General features: G+C 39.6%; 2 protein-coding genes across 4 annotated transcripts in view; both read left to right on the top strand.

The window, feature by feature from the left end:
- The window catches only part of ctdspla (CTD (carboxy-terminal domain, RNA polymerase II, polypeptide A) small phosphatase-like a), a 31,883-nt gene extending 26,047 nt beyond the window's left edge, over window positions 1-5,836 (top strand). For all 3 annotated transcript variants that reach the window (XM_072378318.1, XM_072378317.1, XM_072378319.1), the window contains 4 exons: window positions 2,502-2,558; window positions 3,839-3,931; window positions 4,024-4,209; window positions 4,662-5,836. In XM_072378318.1, the coding sequence (XP_072234419.1) occupies window positions 2,502-2,558; window positions 3,839-3,931; window positions 4,024-4,209; window positions 4,662-4,787 (462 nt within the window). In that variant the 3' untranslated portion in view covers window positions 4,788-5,836. The remainder of the gene's footprint in view (window positions 1-2,501; window positions 2,559-3,838; window positions 3,932-4,023; window positions 4,210-4,661) is intronic.
- Window positions 5,837-8,470: 2,634 nt separating this feature from the next.
- Window positions 8,471-20,038, top strand: vill (villin-like). Its single transcript, XM_072378879.1, has 20 exons — window positions 8,471-8,672; window positions 9,861-9,899; window positions 12,337-12,420; window positions 12,558-12,632; window positions 12,749-12,948; window positions 13,366-13,474; window positions 13,760-13,870; window positions 14,901-15,106; window positions 15,210-15,288; window positions 15,389-15,487; window positions 15,713-15,866; window positions 16,056-16,156; window positions 16,294-16,431; window positions 16,519-16,677; window positions 16,914-17,093; window positions 17,209-17,354; window positions 17,631-17,775; window positions 17,875-18,063; window positions 18,516-18,782; window positions 19,633-20,038. The coding sequence occupies exons 1-20, from the start codon at window positions 8,628-8,630 to the stop codon at window positions 19,744-19,746; spliced, it is 2,640 nt and encodes an 879-aa protein (XP_072234980.1). The 5' UTR covers window positions 8,471-8,627; the 3' UTR covers window positions 19,747-20,038.
- The last annotated feature ends 20 nt before the right edge of the window (window positions 20,039-20,058 follow it).

Genomic DNA, 20,058 nt, shown 5'->3' with positions numbered 1-20,058 from the left:
CCAGATAAGTTCTCTCTGTCAACCCCGTCAGGGCCAACTCTTGTTCTTTAGAGACCTATTCTGAAAATGCTCTCCCATCTCAACATTTAAAGCAATATTTTACCCCCATCTGGGTCCCTTTCCCACCTTCTTCCAGTCTCACATTTGTCACCGTCACTTGATCCATGACAGGACTATGAGCAGCTGCTGTATGTTCAGTCGTCAACTGATGGAAAGATTCAGTGAAAGAGCAATAAGCAGAAGAGCAGAGAGTGTTCTGTTTCTACATCTCTTTCCCCATCTGTGCATTCTCTTTTCCTTCTCATTGTGATGAGAAGGAGTTATAATGCCTGTTTGTTCTTCTGACAGCCTGCTGATGGTTTGGCTTCTGGACACATCTATGGCCTCTGGTATAGATAAACCAAATGCGATTATTACTGAACTGATTTAGAGAAGAACCACAATCCGCGTTGAGGCTTTGAAATTGAATGAACTCACTGAAAACTGAAATCACATGAACAAAACCAATGATATCCACTTGATGATTCACAAATAACACTCATAATTGTAGCCTTTAGACATTTGTAAAGGTGACATAAGGGGGGTCAAAGTGTTGCGCTGAACATTTCTACAGCAAACACCCCCTCTGCTGGATGGCATTGAACTCTGCCTTCTAACTGGAGTTTCGTATGCTTGAAGGCAAGTAGTACAAAAAATATATAATATATTCACATATATCACATATAGTACAAATACTTGGTTACATGTTAAACATAACTACACCTGGACAGTTCTAGTAAAAGAAAAAATATATATATAATCACAGTAGATTTAAAGGAAAAGCTATAAATATAATAGATTCAAATTAAAACAACTGTTGTTGATTAAATATATTAAATATCTTATGATAATAATAAACTCAATTAATCAGATTATGTCAAAACTTATGTACTATATACATATACATAAAAGTCATACTGAATAGAAGTGTTATTAGTTCACATTTCATGCTTTACACTGGAAAACACCTTGAAGTATGAACCCTTTCACATCAAGTGTCATAGGTCACAGCTAAAACTAAACATAAACTTTGAAAAGATTGGGGGGGGCTCACAGGGTCACTATATTCTTAAGGCTGCAACTAGATTCCTTTTTAATCCGTTTCCTTAAACCTCCTGGTTCAAATTCAGAAGACGTGGAGCCACAGCAATTTCTGTCCACTTTTTTGTTCTTTCCCACTATTTCATGATATAAATGGGGGAACACATTAAAGAAAGGGTCTTGTTCATTCCTTAACTCGACCTATTCTTGACTTCTTAATGCTTTTGCAACTCCATGGGTTATTAACTATCTACCCAGCCTGCAGCTTGTTCTCGTGCACCTATGGATTGTTAACAGCATTCGCATGATTTAACCTCACTGTTTGCAATATGTGATGTTTAAAAAATTTGATTTGATCTAAACAATGGGATGAGACTTCATAGTGTTTTATGACCACTTTACACTGAATGGTGGACATGATGGGAGCACACCCCCACTCTGATTTTAATTGTAAAAAATTAGTCTGTGACTGTGAATATTTAGTTGGTGTAAGGTTGAAATTAACTTAACTAACTTAACATAGTTTTTAAGTTGAATATTTCTTCTGTGGGCCTAAAACTATGTTTCGACTTAATAAAGACCACATTCTATTTTTATTACCGTTTAGGAATTATCGCATGTTAAGCTACCACATAAACAAAATCACTCAACTCTTTCTGGTTAAAGTTAAGAACTAACGCATGCTACAACTAATGGTGTGACCATTTTTAACATTTTTGGTTGTAGTTTAGATTATGACAAAGCCCGTTTGTAAAGAATTGTCACTTTATGCAGATTTCCCTGCATCATTTAAATCCAAACAGGGTCATTACAGTCTAAAATGATACTTCCAAATAATCCTGTTCTTTCTGTGCAGCAAATTATCCGTACAGGTGACAGCCGAGCTCTTACAAACAGTCTTTCTTTGTGATTCTGAAAAAGCATAAGAACATTTTCTCTGTCACCTATTTTTTTTCTCTCCCTCTCAAAAATGACACCACTGTGCCTCCTACCTAATCCTTTCATCCTCGTCTTTATGCCCTCAGCTCGTCTTCCACCCACACCCCTCTAGCATCTATGTTCCTCTACCTCCTCCACCTTTCCTCTTCTCTTTTTTGCTTTTAAAAATTACAGAAGTCATGCAGAGGAAATGGCAGCACTCCCCCTGTTCACCTTACAGGCTGTCAGCTTCCTCAGCTCCCTTATTTCTCCCCGGAGTATCACTGCTGGTCTTTATTTAACACTGAGATGCAGAGCGCTGGAGCAGAGGGAGCCACATTATGCTTAGAGCCTTTATCGTTTGCTTGGGGCACCTTACAGGACTGTTTTACTTGTCTTCCTTTTTTAAACAAAATGTGGGTGTGTGGCTTGGCTGTTTCCTTTTCAGTTTGTGCTGTTTCCAGCCAAAGTTCTGAATATTCTTGTTTCTTGTCTTCGTGCAGCCCATCAGCAATGCAGACTTCATTGTTCCAGTGGAGATTGATGGCACTGTTCATCAGGTAATACTACACTGATATGGAGGACTTCCAGAAGTGGGCTTTGGTATAATCATAATGTGTTTTTTAATCTATAAGGGCTCCCATGAGAGTTCATGACTCCATTTTCTTTCCCCGTGTATTTATTATTCCCTGTTATCTCCCAGCTGCTGTGCATCAAAGCGGAACCGTTCAAACAATCAAGTGGTTTTGTTTTATCCTTTGTGTCCTGGCACATTGTAAAGATAAATGGGCTCTGATCTGGCTGTGTCACCACAAATATTCCAAAGCATATTGAAGCTGTTATTGAATTTGTAGGCAGTAGAGAAAAATTTAACCAGAAAATATTTCATTTTTGCTCTTGCATGTTCACAGGAGAAAGTGTTTTTGTTTGTCTTCCATGAAGGTTTATTTTGTGCATCCTGACCGAAGAACAAGATCCCATATTGTAGCTGTAACCTGGTTCAAGTAATCCAGGATAGGCTTTCTGCATCTGATTTGGCCTATGCTTGATTACTTGCACTTGGGGGCAGCAACTAACCCACAGAGACCTGCTGAAGATGGCGATGAACAGCAGAGATGGCAAATATGATCACAAAGTGTTGTCCGTCAATGCGTATTGTGGATCTGTAACTTTTAACACAAGAACCTTTGGGCTTGCTGCATCTGAATTCTTGCAAGATTTGTGGGATTATTATCACAAGACTCCATCTTGCTGAGCTTCAAGCCATTTGCTTGTGAGCCTGTTGTTTCAAAACAGTCGACATCTTATACTTTCAGCTCATGATGAGTTTTAGATCAACAATGACGGCTGCCAGAGAAGTTAGAGAAGATGCTGCTGAAGCATCAGTCATAGCAGAACAGAGTATTTCTTAACTGAAGTAAGAGCAAACAACACATATTCTCAGTGTTTCTTTATGCTCCTCTCCTGATTAATTTGAGTGAGATTTTGATTTTACCGGCTGGATCAGCTCCATTGATCTGATCAGTTGAAGCAAGCCTGTTAAAGATGCTGATAGACAGATGTCTCCTTCAGTCATCCGCCAGATGTTTTTTGATTGAAACACAATATTTGATATATACATTTCATCTAATAATATAAGTCTTAAATGTCTTAAACTTAAATGTTCACAAACACAACAAGATAAACAGTAATTTGCCTTAAATACTAATGGCCTAGTTTTAAATCTAGAGGTAAATGATCAAAGTGTAGGTACACGTTTGATGTTTGGGGTGATTTGGCTCCAAAAATGGAGTGACATTTTTTTGTAAAGATGTCCATGTTTGTGTGTCTTGGTTTTAAGGTGTACGTTTTGAAGAGGCCCCATGTGGATGAATTCCTCCAGAAGATGGGGGAGTTGTTTGAATGTGTCCTCTTCACAGCCAGCTTAGCCAAGGTTGGTTCTCAGCCCGCGACCACACTGCCGTGCCTGTCACAGTTTGCTGTTGTCCTTCTGATGTTTTTCTTTTGTTTTTTTTGTCTGTTCAGTATGCTGACCCTGTGGCAGACCTGCTGGACCAGTGGGGGGTGTTTCGTGCCCGGCTCTTCAGGGAATCTTGTGTTTTTCACAGAGGAAACTACGTCAAAGACCTCAGCCGGCTGGGCCGAAAGCTCAGTAAAGTCATCATCATTGACAACTCACCTGCCTCCTACATCTTCCACCCTGAGAATGCAGTAAGTGATCCCTTCACCTTCAGCTCCTGTCCATACAGTTGATGTGCTTTACTTTGCATTGTACATGATAGTCCAAGATGGGCAGGGGAAGGCTTGGTTTTAGATTTTAGAGGATATCTTGTTTGTAATTCATGATGTTTGAGGTTTGTGCTGCTGTTAAAATGGTGGCTGTGATGATGCCTGGGGCTGCATTGCGTTGCTTTAAAAAACCCTGGTCAAAAACTTTTGCAGCCCAAGGCAGTGTTCTCAATTTATGAGATTTCTCTCATCTGCAGAGAAGTTGCTCAGTGAAGCTGCTGCCACTCCTCTTGCCTTTGATCCATTTTTTTCTGCATTCATTACTTACACAAAACTCTCACCAGCATCTCACCCAAAATGCAACACTAGGAAGGAATTTTTCTCCCCTCTACCACCCATAAATCAAATGCTCTGTGTTCTTTTATTATCCACAGGTCCCAGTGCAGTCCTGGTTTGATGACATGACAGACACAGAGCTGCTGGATCTGATCCCACTATTTGAGGATCTCAGTAAAGAGGAGGACATTTACAGTCCCTTACAAAGCCTGAGAAACAGGTAGCAGACGGCCGCTTCAGCCGGTCATTCCTGCGTTAACCCTGCTAAACTGAAGCCTCACCTTGCTGCCACGACCCTGCAACCCTACACTCACCCCCCAACCAGCTCAGTCACCAGTCTGAGGATTTCAGACAAATAAGCAGGTTACAATCTAGAGAAGACGGCTGTATGGGTTCTTACCATCTATGGATTCTTGGACTCTTTGTACAGGACTCTTACTGACAAAAGATTATATTACTGTATGTACATACTCAATGTTTCTAAGAGCAAGACATACATAAAGTAATTTTTCTATCAGAGAGAGGCAGTTTTGCTATTCTATCAAGATTCTATCAAGTAATATTTTAGTTACCAAAAAAAACAAAAAAAATCAGTTACTCAGTGCAACTTTCTTTTCCTTTTTTTTTTTTTTCAATGAATAGGTGACCCTTCGTTTTATTTGTGTTGAACAGTGCTATGCAGGCTGTTGTTTCTCATCTGTTCAAACAACTGTGATTTCCCTTCTCTTACAGAATGAAGTGCCTTCATTACTGTGCTGATTTTGTTGTGTCGGGTTATGAGGTGCACATTTTTATGCTGCGTATTTACCCAGATCTCCAGAAGCGTATTAAGTAAATCTTAAAATTGAAGTTGGAAATTGAAAGAAGACTGAAAAGAGGCTTGTAATTTATAAAAGTTGCCTGTTTCGACCAGAACGATGAGATGATTTTGAGTTTGATGGCATTGAATTGTTAAATTTACCAAAGCTTTTTACAATTCAATGTGATTTGTGGCTGAATTACACCATTTGATCCTCAACAGTGACTGTAAATTGATTACCCTTAAAGATACTGAAACCCTGCTGTATTTCTGACAGAAAATTAAATGTTTGTGATGGCATCACTGTCCTACTAATAAATGTTAAGCTTATGAGAAAAGTTAGAAAATGAAAAAAGATTAGTTTAGATTAAATGAGATGGTATTTATTAAAGAAAAGGGTGTGGGGGTGTATTGTAAAGAATGCTGTTGAAATTGTACTGTACAACATGATTAAAGTTGCAAGTTTGCACACTGTATATGTGTTATCGCAGTATGATGATGTTCGCAAACTAACAGAAATGCTGTAATGGTCAGTTCTATAGTCAGATCGATTGACCATTTGTAATGTGAAAGTGTTTGTAGGAAAAAACACAAAAATTTACCTGTGCAGTTTCTGCGATGTAAAAATGTTGTATGAACACCTTCATTATAGATATCAGAGTCTGGTCCACAACAGGATTACACTAGTCATGTAGTATTTAGTAGTTTAATAATAAAAATTCCCCTATAATGACAATAATCTGTACCTGGAAATTAAATGAAAGAGATGGTTTTTGTTGATACGTAACAGCTATAAATCTGAATGTTCCTGTTTGTGGAAAATACCTCAGAGGGCAGTTACAGCCAGTTGGGATTTGTAATTCTTATAATTGAACACGGGTATTGCAGGTTAACAAGAAGGGTGCGTTTAGGTAATTTTGCTTGAAAGTAGGATGTCGCCTCCTCCTTGTCGCCCACAGTCTAGACGGCTGTCAACACGGGGATTACATAAAAGCAGCAGTCAAAATTCAACAGCAGGGAATAATGAGAACTAGGGAGTGGAGAGATTTTTAGAAAGTGAAAAACAACTTCCCAAGTTCGACTTTTCAGCTACCTTATTTTTTTTTATAATACTGCAGGACTCTACATATCTCTTTTTTATGATAAGAAACTTTTTTTTTAAAGGAAAAAAAATCTAATGTAATTCACTCATTCTAATGGAGGTATATAATATTCACTGTAAGTTGTGGAGTACATCAAATAAACAGCTGGCTGAGCATCCATAAACAACATTCACACCCAATATACCTGCACCCAAGTCCACAACTGTTAGCATAGCTGTTTCTATGAATTATATGACATCATTGGAGTGCTCATAAATGTCAATCCCTTTCATAATCACTCTGCATGTTCATGCATTTTCAAGCTTTGCACATGTCCTTTTATGGCATTAAATGACATGCTAAATGGTCAGGATTAAGGTCCTAGCAGGGTGTGGAACAACTTGTGAAAAGCAAAATAGTTGTGATAAGACATAAATTGACTTTAGCTTGTAGTCGTACACAATTTTATGACACTTGGCAGCCGTATCGGACCCTATCAGCCCCTCAGTACAAAGTGTGCGCGTCGTTTGGTTGAACCCATGAGTTCATACTAAAAGTGGGTGGGTATGTTGATATCCCTTTTCTCATGCCTCTAACTGGACACTGCCTAAACCAAATGCACAAAAGTATTACATGCAGTCAGAACATGTCTCACACAGACAGTCTTCTGTAGTTGCCTGGATGGACCAAGTCCTTTGGACATTGTTTGGAGCTAATACTGTATGTGAAACAGCACATAGTAATTGTCCTGTAATTGTGCTGATGTTTTTAAAAGAGATGTATTCGGCCGTTTTTTAACAAGTTGGCAATTTCCTGAGATCTTAAAAAGATGTATGGGACGTGCTTTGGTCAAAATATCACTATAGTTTTCTTCTCCCGATTGAAACAACACTCCTCACACTAGGTGGTTTATGGCGAGGAAGAGTGGGGAAATGAGCAGCCTCTCACTCTGCTTTTTGCTCTGCTCCCCTCTTCTTTGGGGTGTGCCTTTCTTGTGAGCCACGGTTTCACCTTACCATGACATTTGCTGGGCAAAGCTGGGAGGAAACAAAGTTTTCCAAGCAGAATGCATCTCTGACAGAACCCTGCAACTTTTAACAGTTTGAACCAGAGTCAGACCCTGAACGTAAAGGAGCTTCCAAAGAACCGACCATTAACGCTTCAACAGGATGTTGGCAAATGGTTAGTTTTTATATGCTCATAGGTTGGCTGAGGATAAACTGTCATACTGGCTGTCACATAACCCACTCAAGTTTATATCATACGGTGTATTTCAGTATGTTAGCTATTGTTAAAATCTGGGCCACTGAAGTGCAATTGAATACATCAGAGGCTAACATTATAAAAGCTTTCCTCCAGTCATGCCAATAACACTAAAGCTCCTGCTCTGTATGTTGATATAGTAACTTACTGATCCCACAAGGTAAACTGCTTTTCAGTCTCTTGCAGCGTAAGTTATCGGCACTTAAGGAGAAAAGCATTGCTTGCAAGTGCCGATAACCTTTGCATTTGTATATATCAATTAAATTAAATAATTGCACGGGGAGACCTGCATCTTAATCGAAAACATGCTGATAAACTACATACATGATGTTAAATGTAGTGGACGAGACAAGAGGACAGGGTGCAGACAGCCTTGCACAGCATTGCTGCAGCAATAAGAGCTTTGTAATAATTTGTAATACAACTAAGCAACAAAGCTGCTGGTTGTCCAAATTACAGAATGTAACAGTAATAACTCCCTGAAAATTTGCACATCAACTTCATTACCAAAGCTGTTAGCATTAGCTAGTGTTAAATGGTGAAATAATAATATTTTACATACTTAAACAACTGAAGGCCAACAGCTGAGTCACATGATCCTGATTTCAACACCTGGGACTCTGCAGAGCTCTGTTGTCTGCAGGGTTAAGTGATCTGCTGGTGCATGAATTATACAATCATAAACTGGTTAATATACAACCAAGTGGAGCTTAGCTTCATGTGACATCTTGATGTGGACTTTTAGCTTCCGCTTACGTAGCAAGCTCTTGCAGCAGTGGATTAGGCATTACAGAGCTTCTTGTTCCAGCCTAAAGAATTTCTGTTTTCTCTTTTTCCTCTTCCTCTTAAACTCCCACTTGCCCTCTCAGATATGAGAGGACCAACATTCTTTTAACTGTTCATCTGATATCCTTTTTGCAATGGAGTACAGGACTGAATCAAAAAATGGAAGGCTATGGTCAAAGGTAGGCAAAACATCAGTCTGTTAACTTGAAACTGGTGGTTCGCAAGGCAAATGTGTTAGTTATGTAACAGCGTGTTCTTCAGATTCCCTACCAGAGATTGTGTGATCTTCACTGAACAGTATATGACAATGACAAGTGGAATGGATGTAATCCTGAACAGAAAACCTCCGCAGGGAGCATGATATATGATTTATGCACTGACTGTCAAGTACAATGAAAGAAGTTGACAGATTGTTCACATACTTTGAAAATGTTAGGAATACCAGCAGATCCATGAGAGACATAAAATAGCTTTCAAGTTTTTAAGTAGGCTACCTTCATGAAGTTCTTTGAGTTCTGATATATATGATCTGACACTTTTCTGAAGCTCAAGATTATCCTTATCTGTAAAAGGGACCAACGTACATTTATTTCTCTTGTACCTTTGTATTTAAGCCACTCTTTGGCTGAGGATTAGCATCCACACCTCTGCAAGCACTTTCTTTATATTACTTTAAAAAAAAGCAAAGCACTTTGGATGCAATGCGTTGATACATTCTCATATTTAACAAACCCATGTAAACGCAAGCTGCCAATGGTTTCTCCACTGGGACACGAGAGCCAAGAGCTGCCTTCAATAATGTCAAGTGTTCTAGTCTCAAGTGTCTCAGAATGAAAGATTCAGTCACAGAAAGCGTCTGATTTCTTTCCAATAACACTCAGAGCTCCTTGAGTCCAATTCCCCATCTGCTAGTTGTAACAGTTTGAAATGAATAATTGGTGTCGAGTGGCTCGCTTATAGTGCCAGCTTTGCTGCCGAGGGCTGCAGTCAAACACAAAAACAACTCTGGGTATCTGCTTAAAGCATAAGCAGGACTTTGAGTGATGTTGGAATCCATCTGAGTCAAAACATTATGAATGCGTGCTGGACTTGTTGCACTTGGCAATTTTGATTCTCTTCAGTCAAGCTAGAATGTCCACATCAATGCTTTATCTGGGAGGCAGTGAGGAGGGGCATATTTAAAGCTGTGGTATTGTAAATATCGTGACAGGAAATTGCAGGTGTGTTCCAGCCTGGGTGTGGAGACAAATACATCCAGCCCTCTCTGCCTCACACACTCCAGGTTATACAAAGCAGGCAAGGTCAGGGGTACGTTATCGGTACGTGTCTTTCACATAAATCCACTCATCTGTCTTCACTACTTTTAGGAGACATCCAGGTCTTCACTACATCAGACACAACACAAGGTAAGAACTAATATAATCTTCCCTCTCTCAAACTTCTTTATATCAATTCCTTTCAGCCATATCACTGCAAGCAAGGAACAAGAGTATATTTTCTTGTAAAGAGAGGGCTTTTTATGGAGGTTTTACACTAATGTAATTTGATAAAACTTAGAAAGAGACATATTAGGATGCATGCATTTAATATGTTCAGTTGGATTGAAAAAGGTCATTACGTATTCTGAGTTGAAAGGACACCACCGTGGGTTATTGACAGTGGACCGGTCTTACCTGTTTCAGTAATGGATGCGACGCTGCTCCACTTTTCATTAGTTATTTGGTCAAGTTTTCAATTATTGTGATCGAGATCAGATTTCAGAGCACAATAGATGTTTACAACAGGGAGTTTCGGTGAAAAAAGTCATCGACAAAAGTCAATTGAATCAAATGAGTCATATAACATAGAGGAGAGAGATCGTTGTTTATCTCCCCAGTCAGATCTTTCACATTCATGGGAACTGTGATTGAATAGTAAGTACTGAACAGATTTAACTGAGCTTATTCATGACAAAAGTAAAAATCAGTAAAAAAAAATCATCTCCTATTTTTCAGACTCACAGGGGATTTTGATTTAATTTTGTATTAGCGATACAATATTCAGTATTCCATATTAATTAATATTAATATTAATCATCTTACCAAGAAATACTGTTATCCTCGTCACAATGTGATTTGTGAGATTGACACACCTGATGGGTGTTGCTTCTTCTTTGGCATTTGATTAAAGAAATTAAGTACCAACTCCCACAATCTAAATATGGGAGACATTATTTGTAGGACCAGGCATGATGTTAACTCAAAACTGTTGATGTATTGTCCCAGTGTTAGCTTAAAGCCCCACCTGTAGTGAACAAGCAACAGTTTAAACACACGATGAAAGAAAGGCACACAAACAGGGCAAACATATCTTAAACAGACTTTTCAATGTGGCTGTAAGGCACGTATTTTATCGTACATAAAATAATGACTCAGTATGACTCAGTCCCTGCCTCTCAAGCCTCGATCTAAGACGTGAAATGTTAAATGTACAAGTATTTTCCAATAGTGACCCAAGGTGAAATGTGTCACCTTGTGTCACCTTTTTATCAGATTAGCAGAGCAGCTGATAATAATGAAGGGTAGAGTACAACTGACCTTATCTATCATCAGTCACCGCCCAGTGAGATACACCTGTAGCAAAGCAGTGAACAGAATTTTAGCCAGGAATCATAGCTGGGATATTTCTCCGGAAAATAGCTGAAACCACAGTTCGTCCAGAAGTAATATTAAATATGGATCCTTGTGCTTGCATTCATCATGTGCTGCAAGCAGTGGAACATCTGACTGAGCCAGTTTTGATACAGGCTGTCACCAGTTGCCTGTATTCTTGGCGCTGTGTTTGCTTATCAGGGCTGTTGTTTCCGATATCTCAGTTAAAGGGCAGTTAAGGCATCACTGATTGCAAGACTTGTATGCTGTTATGGCGCCAGGCTGACATTCATTATTGGGATTAGAGGTACCTTGCTGTCAGATATGCAATCTTTTAAAATGGTTCACTTGTCATCTCAGTGACTTCTGTTTCCAGTGGAAAGACAGGGAGGTCACGAATGATTAAGAAGGAAGGGGAGGTTGAAAAAATGTAATGTCTCTCTTTTTACTACTTTCGAGGAGTTCTAATGTGTTACCCAAAGTTTCATTTTAGGTGCGTTTATGGGCTTTTCGATCATCGTTTCATTTTGCAATTCAAATTAGGAGAGCACGCATATCCGCACCCCCAATATGGGGGCTTTTTATTGAGTCAGCTTGATATTTAAAGTGAGACTTCTCTTTATTGGACCTTTCTCTTGAAATGTCAAAATGATGAATTAAAGAAGCAATTAACAGAGCCCTGCACCGTGGAGGCCATTATTAATTTATTTTCCTTTTTGTTGTCACAATTTACACTTTACAGCCCTTTTCACAGCTGTTGGGCAATTCAGCAAAAAGTCTGTGTGCATTATCCAGATTTCACCAAAATGAAATTATGCTCTCATTAGCTAAATAAGCTAGATAAGTATGTACAAGCTCATTTTAATTGCATGTTTTCAATAATAATGTTTACAGCAAACGCATACTAGCTAATTCGTACCTTATTCACAGTGTACCTTGTACATACATCAGGCCAACAAAGTTCATGATTGGTTAAGATTGTGAATGGAGCATTAAACAGCCTTAAAGTAGATGAAATGGTAGAATCTGATGCTTTCTATTCACTAGTTATAGGGACTTTTCATAGTTACAGATTTGTGCGTCATGTAAGTATTGATGCTATCATGTAAAAATTTATTTTTTGCCAATTTGTTATTAAAGTTGCTTAAGTTCCTTATGTACATCAGACGATCATCTGACAGTGTTTGTTTTTTCCCATTTATCTTTGTTTCAGTTCAGCAAAATGATGAATGATGTCAATAAAGATGCTTTTAGAAATGTCAGTCGAAAGCCGGGCCTGCAGATGTGGACCATCAACGTGAGTCAGCCCTTGCATCCCGCATTACTGTGCACATTATGATAATAGGTTATGTTGTTTTGCTTTGCGCAAGATGTTGCAAGCTTTTATCTTACTTTTGTGTTGAGGTTTAAGGTGCTGTTGTTTTCTTTATTTAGAACATGCAAATGGAATCTGTTCCGACCAAGGCCTATGGCAACTTCTTCGAGGGAGACTGTTACATCGTTCTAAATGTGAGTTTGATACTGGCTTTCCGGAGAATTCCGAAAAGCCTGAGAATCCACATCGGTAAGGCATGAATTCAAGTTTAAATACCTGTTTCTACTCATGATTTAATGACAATCACCAGATAAGCCAGAATAGGGGGTCAGGCCAGTCCATTGATATCCACTACTGGATAGGAAACTCCTCCTCTCAGGATGAACAAGGCTCTGCCGCCATCTACATCACCCAACTGGACGAGTATCTGGGTGGGAGTCCAGTGCAGCATAGGGAGGTGCAGGGCTACGAGTCACCAAGGTTCAGGAGCTACTTTAAAAGTGGCCTCATGTGAGTTTAAGAAACAGTCGGATGAAGGGTGGATGGTGAATGATTCAAAGAGTCACACACACACACACACACACACACACACACACACACACACACACACACACACACACACACACACACACACACACACACACTAATTTATGTTGTAATCCTCCTGAGACATGGCTCACAACACTAATCCCTCTGTATGAAATGATTATGACACAAAATACATTTGTTTTTTTTAAGGATTAGCAAAGAAAAACACCATGTTCTCTTGCCATGGTTTATTAAACTTTAAACACTGTGTTTTTGTGTCATGGTTACATAAATTTCAGAATCAATCTCACTGTCTTTTCTGCCCATCCCGCTTTAAGTCTTTATCCTTCATGTTTTATTGCACTTGAACTTTGGTAATGTACACTCTTTTCTCTGCAGCTACAAGAAGGGTGGAGTGGCCTCAGGTTTTAACCATGTTGACACGAACTCCTACAACGTCCTGCGACTGCTGCACGTCAAAGGGAGGAAGCATGTCACAGCAACAGAGGTTTGCAGATGAAAATATGTTTGGATTAAACAGGGTGTAGCGTTGTCTTCTCAGTACCACCACTGTTGCCATCACAGGCTTTACACAGTAACACTACTGAGGAGTTGGCACTCCTCTCAAACAAATTATGGCACACTTGTTGTCATAGCTGTCACAGCAGGTGTTAATAGCCTGAGGAGTGCTGCGATTATGTGATATTTTACTGAGATTAAGACAACACATAGTGTCCGTTCAAAGTCAGGGGAATGTTTGAAACAAACACAATGTTGATCTGTTCACTTTCAGGTTGAAGTGTCATGGAAAAGTTTTAACAATGGAGATATATTTCTTCTGGATATTGGGAAAACTATTGTGCAGTGGAACGGCCCCAAGAGCAACAGGAGAGAGAAGCTCAAGGTAATCCTGCACACCTAGCAGTGATACAAGAAGCACTCTTTGTATTTATCACATTGAAAGCAGGAGAATGAAAGAGTTTGGTAAAAAGGATCTATTGCAAGCGGAGGTCCTGCATTTATAATATATATTTTGATCTTTAAAGTATCAAATTAGCTTACATTGTTTGTAAGTAAGTAACATGCTTGTTGTTGTCATACTGTATGGAGAATAACTCATGTCTATTTTATGGATTTACATGTACTTGAAATCTTTTGATTTTTGTAACCTATTTGTCACACATTAAGTTCCTTCATTTTAAATGTTAAAATGTGTTTAAATCAAAAGATAATAAGTCCCTGATAAGGTTGATATAAAATGCTTTTTAATCGTATAATTTGTTGATAACATTAGACAATTCCAAATAATGCTATAAATAATTATAATAAATAATAAATAATAAATAAAACATTCTTATACTTTTAATAACAATCAAATCCTTTTGTAACTCACCTGTCATATCTCTGTTAAAAATTCAACGACCTTTTTTATTGATTTATTTTTGCTTGTACATCAAGATTAAAGCCCGATTAACTTTGCGCCTGGTAATAGTTAACTATGCTATTTGCTCCTTTATTTGAAATGCGTTTAATAATTTACTCGTGAATTCACGGTTTTTCTGTAGTATGGCATTAAAACACACAAACTGAGTTTTTCCACCACTTTCACATTAATTGCAGCCACATGAGGTCACAAACTTTCAACAAAACACATTTAATAAAATTGTGCTTCTTTTTCTCCATTAAAAGTTTGCCTCTGACTGTAGGATATACACCTTTTTGTCCACCTTGTCACAACTCAGTGGTCATTACAGATGAGGGACCTGTGATAAGTGTAGCTGTCTAATGATAAGTGCATGATAAAGGACTTAACCTTAACAATGTACTGTTCTTGGTTTAAATTTAGAAATATATATATATGTATAGCTAAATAGCCTAAGTCAAGAATCCTATTCACAGAGCTTGGTATTTCTTCTTCTCTCGTTTCTTTTCAGGCAGTCTTGTTGGCTCAGGACATCCGGGACAGGGAGAGAGGAGGTCGTGCTCAGATTGGTATTGTTGAGGGAGGACAAGAGCAAGACTCACCGGAGCTGATGAAAGTCATGACGGCTACGCTCGGCCAAAAGCCCAGCAATCTGAGGGAGGCTATACCTGACGACAAACACGACCAGATGGAGAACAACAACGTTAGACTCTACCAGTAAGGACACCACTGCTGATCCATTTCACTGTCTCAACATTTTGAAACTGTTTAGGGCAATCCAGTAAACGCACACTTTCTGTTAAAACTTTTCTGTCCACAGTGTTTTTGAAAACAGTGGGAATCTGGTGGTGCAAGAAGTGGCCACCCAGCCTCTAACACAAGATCTGCTGCGCTCCTCGGTAACTCGCTTTTATCCTTCAAACATGTTCTTTAGATTGTGCTTTAAAGGAAAACGAGTCCGTTCTCACTGGGCGTTGTTTCTTATTTTCTGTGTGTTAGGACTGCTACATTCTGGACCACAAAGGCCACGATGTGATGGTCTGGAAAGGCAAACAGGCCTCAAAGGAGGAACGACGGGAAGCTCTGAACAGGGCAGTGGTAAGTATACAGAGAGATAACATACAAGTAAGACGTTTCACTCTTACTCTTCAGGTAACTTAGCAAAATAAAAGTAGTTTTTCTAAGAACTCTAAACACAAAGACTTACATTCAGCCAACATTTTGGTTTTCTTTTGTCAGGATGGTCAAGTGCAGTACATCAAGTTTGACAGACATAATGAAACATATTTTTTAAATCCTTTGCTCACTGATCTTTTCCACCAGGGCTATATCAAAGCCAAAAACTACCCATCCAGCACTCAGGTGGAGGTGATGAACGAGGGAGCAGAGTCAGCGATGTTTAAACACTTGTTTAAATCCTGGACAGAGCAGGGGCAAACTAAGGGTCTGGGTACCACCTACAGTGTTGGAAAGATAGGTAACCTTGAAGACTGTTGTTCAGTATACATCTGTGTCAGTCAGTTTGTTTTTCACCTGTTTTATTGGAAAGTTTTGTGACTAATTATGGATTTAACTTCTTATAATCCACAATAGTCAATCAAAAGTACTAATCTTCATTAATAATCGTTGAATTATGTCATTACATATACTTTGGGGCACCTTACAGCAAAGGTTGACCAAGTGAAGTTTGATGTGAAAGAGCTCCATGCCCATCCTGAGCTGGCAGCAAAGCAACGCATGGTGGATGATGCATCTGGAGATGTAAAGGTGCAAAAAAAACCCTGTGCAGAAACATACATCATATGGCAAAAATGAAAACAAAAACCATACCATATACATGGAAAACTTCAGTGACATTGGTCCAAGTTAAAGAGAAAAAGAAACATCTCTTTTGTTTGTTTAAGGTGTGGCGCATTGAGAATTTGGAATTGGCTGAAGTAGACCCAAGTACTTACGGACAGTTTTACGGAGGAGACTGCTACTTGGTGCTGTATACATATCTAAGATCAAACCGACAGCAATACATTCTCTACATGTGGCAGGTCAGTTTAATTTATTTCTCTCTGTCTTCCTCTGGCTTTGGCAAACACCTGCTTTGTACTGATGATTTTTCATCTGCTTTTCATCAGGGACGTCATGCCACTAAGGATGAGATCACCGCATGCGCCTACCAGGCTGTCAATGTTGATAACAAGTACAATGGAGCCCCTGTACAGATTAGGGTGGTCATGGGAAAGGAGCCCCGCCACTTTCTGGCTATTTTCAAAGGCAAACTCATCATCTATGAGGTACGATTTTCACAAATGTTCAGAGGCACATAAGTGATATTTTAAATGTGTGTGCAACTGCAGGAGAAAACCTTTGAAAAGTTAAAACTGGAGGAAACGTCTTGTGTTCCAGCACTGAAATACAAAACCTAATACCACATGGATACAGTTATAGCAAAAATACACTCACGAAAGGACTCAACAATGGTTGAAAGAAGTTGCATTTGCATGGTTTTTCTCTATGTGTGTGTCTGCAGGGTGGCACCGGCCGGCCTGGTGTGGTAAACCCTGTGAGCAGCTGCAGGCTCTTTCAGTTGAGAGGAACCGCTGAGCAGAACACTAAGGCCACTGAAGTGATTGCGAGGGCATCATCTCTCAACACCAATGACGTGTTCTTGTTGATGACCAATCAGACATGCTTCCTGTGGTATGGAAAGGTATGCGCCTTGTTATGGGGCTGTGTAACAGGCTTAAAAATGTTAGCATGAACTCTTTTTAAAGAATAAGAAAGGGCTTTTTTTGTGTGCGCACATGTTTGTTTGATGCCTGCAGGGCTGCAGTGGGGACGAGAGGGTGATGGGGAGAGCTGTATCTGATGTGATGTCCAGGCAGGACAAGCAGGTGGTGATGGAAGGCCAGGAGCCTGCTGATTTCTGGGTAGCTTTGGGTGGAAAGGCCCCCTATGCCAGCGACAAGAGGTAAATTCAGACAGTTTTGAGTTTTATGTTTTCATCACAACGCAAATACATTTTCGGGAGTTTTTTTTTACTTTTTGCAGAACATACAAAAGTGCTTTGAACCATCGATAAGTTTAAATTATATCTGCATCCGCATGGATTGTTATCACATCAAGGTCAAGGGAGTATACTCAGTGCCATTCAAGGTCAATGAAAAGCAGCATCCACCAAAAGAAAGAAAAACAGAGCATATCGTGCAGTTGTGGAAAAAGGATGGAAAGTTCTGTGTCATTTCAGGCTGCAGAGGGAGAAGCTGCCTCACAGTCCCAGGCTGTTTGAATGCTCCAATCAGACGGGTCGCTTCAGGATGACTGAGGTGTATGACTTTGCCCAGAGTGACCTGGACGAAGAGGATGTCATGCTGCTGGACACCTGGGAGGACGTAAGAGTTTGATTTCTGCAGACATGCACCTTCTGCACGGTTACACGCTGCAATTTGTCCATCTCTTATTCTTCTTCCTTTTTCCCCGCATCTCCTCAGCTATTCCTGTGGGTTGGAAACTCAGCAAATGACTACGAGACCAAAGAGGCATGGAACAGCGCACAAGAATACCTGAGTACCCACCCAGCGGGTCGCGACCCCGACACGCCCATCATCTTCATCAAACAGGGGCATGAGCCGCTCACCTTCACCGGCTGGTTCAACGCATGGGATCCTCATCAGTGGAGCGTGAGTTTAATTGCATGTGTTTGATCTCTCTGAGAGGCACCAGAGAGAAGTGTTATCAATAGACTAATACAGTATGATCAAGGCATTACCAATTTCAATTGCATCAGCATGCCTGATTATGGAAATGAGCCGCAAATATCACATGAATGGTACGAATAATCTTGTGCGAATGAATCATCTCTGAGATTAGAAAAAGCCTTCAGCCACATATGGATGATCTGATAGATTGTTTGATGATGAACAGGGCCCTGCATGCAAGCTAATTCTCAATCCAAGTTCACTTGATCCTCTCAGCAGGGAGGAAACTTCTATCTATTTCACAGATCACTGTTGTAAGTGATTGACTGACTCTAATCCTGATCATAATTGACAAAATAATTCATATAATTGATCCAACAACATACAATAAATAACATCACTAATCCGTGAGTCTGAATTTCTTATATCTGAAGGACTTGAGCAACTCTGACTTGCTTAAGAATCGTGTAGAGATAGATGGAAGTGGTTACAGGACTCCGGGAAGCCCCGTGCCTTCCCCTCTAGTCTACAGGTCCCACAGAGCTGATATGTCACCCAGATCCCTCACTCCAACCAGCCCACGCTTCGCAAGAGCCCTGTCCCCCTTAGCTGGTGGCAGTGGGATGTATGTGGACCCTGAGCTCCTCATCAACAAGTCTAGCAGTGACCTTCCGCAGGGAGTGGACCCCAGCCAGAGAGAGGTGGGTGTAGAGTTACAAATCTAGTGCAAATGGCACAAAATTTTCAAGTAATAATAGATTTAATTGCCTAAAAGCGGCAAGCACGGATGCATTAGGACTACTGGGCCAAAGTCTCTGATGAAAACTGTTCACATGACCTGCTGTCAGGAGTCTTTTAATACTGAGAGTCTGTTTTATTCAACCAAATCCAGTGCGACTGGTAAATAAATGTAATCTCCTCCGTAATAATAAATGTGATTATTAGTGTCATACAACATTTTGTATAGTGTTAATTTGAAGTGTCAGGAAACTTAAACTGAAGAGAAGATGGGCTTCATCTGTAAAATGTCACTGATGGGAGGCAAAGACAAATGTCTCTGTCTTTCTGTAATCAATAATTACAGTGGTAATTATTGTGGTAATCAATAATTACAGAAAGACACTAAACAAACACAAAGATATTATTTTAAAAAATTATTAGTGACAAATTGGCATTTACTGAAAGACACAAAATACCTGCACAAAGGGACTGCAGAGAAATAGAGAATAACTGAAGACATCAAACCACAAAAAAGACCTTCACAATAACAGAAAGAAAACTGCAATTAGATTCAAAATATTTGCAGAGACAATACGAAAGGCACAATGTAATGCAAGAACACAACCAGAAAGATACCAAATAACTACAGGGAGTCACAAAACTACCAGAACGAGAGGTTGTGTCTCCACCTGTCTGTCTTCTTAACACATAAGGAGGGGTGTGGACTTCTCTTCTTAGCCGTCATTGTCCTGTACTGTATCCTACTGTAGTAGCACCTTGTATCCTGTAGAGGTCAGCCTAACTGTGTCCCACCCTCTGCTCTGGCTGCAGGACTACCTCTCTGATGAGGATTTTGAGAGACTGTTTGGAACAACTCGCTTAGACTTTCAGCGCCTGCCGAAGTGGCGTCAGAATGACCTGAAGAAAAAAGCAGGGCTTTTCTGAGGAGGATTCCACGGCCGCAGAAGCACCGTCAAACCTGTCTCAATGCAATACTAACTTAACCTAATATTTTCATTGCTTGAGAACCAAGTTGTAGTGATTATACATGTGAATTTACTTATTAATATGACTGTTATTCAAAAAGTGTAATTTCAAGGATATGACTGACACTTTTATTTATGATCTTGTTATAAATACACATGCTTTGTATTCACGAATGTTTGACAATGTTTCATGCTGATCAAGTTTTCCTTGCATTTTATCATCACATACCATTAATCATCAGCAATAAACAGAAAACAATGACTGACTGGA

Source organism: Leuresthes tenuis, unplaced genomic scaffold (genome assembly GCF_036924035.1).
Source record: "Leuresthes tenuis unplaced genomic scaffold, fLeuTen1.0.hap1 SCAF_24, whole genome shotgun sequence".
In the NCBI taxonomy this organism is placed as follows: domain Eukaryota; kingdom Metazoa; phylum Chordata; class Actinopteri; order Atheriniformes; family Atherinopsidae; genus Leuresthes; species Leuresthes tenuis.
The sequence above is the reverse complement of the archived record's forward strand: the minus strand, read 5'-3'. Positions and strand labels throughout refer to the sequence as shown.

Excerpts from the sequence above, each read along its gene's own strand:
- vill (XM_072378879.1), top strand. The coding sequence starts at position 8,628 with ATGGAGTACAGGACTGAATCAAAAAATGGAAGGCTATGGTCAAAG. Across the intron at positions 13,871-14,900 it reads ACAGGAGAGAGAAGCTCAAG|GCAGTCTTGTTGGCTCAGGA; the intron begins GTAATCCTGCAC and ends GTTTCTTTTCAG. Across the intron at positions 17,094-17,208 it reads GCTTCCTGTGGTATGGAAAG|GGCTGCAGTGGGGACGAGAG; the intron begins GTATGCGCCTTG and ends TGATGCCTGCAG.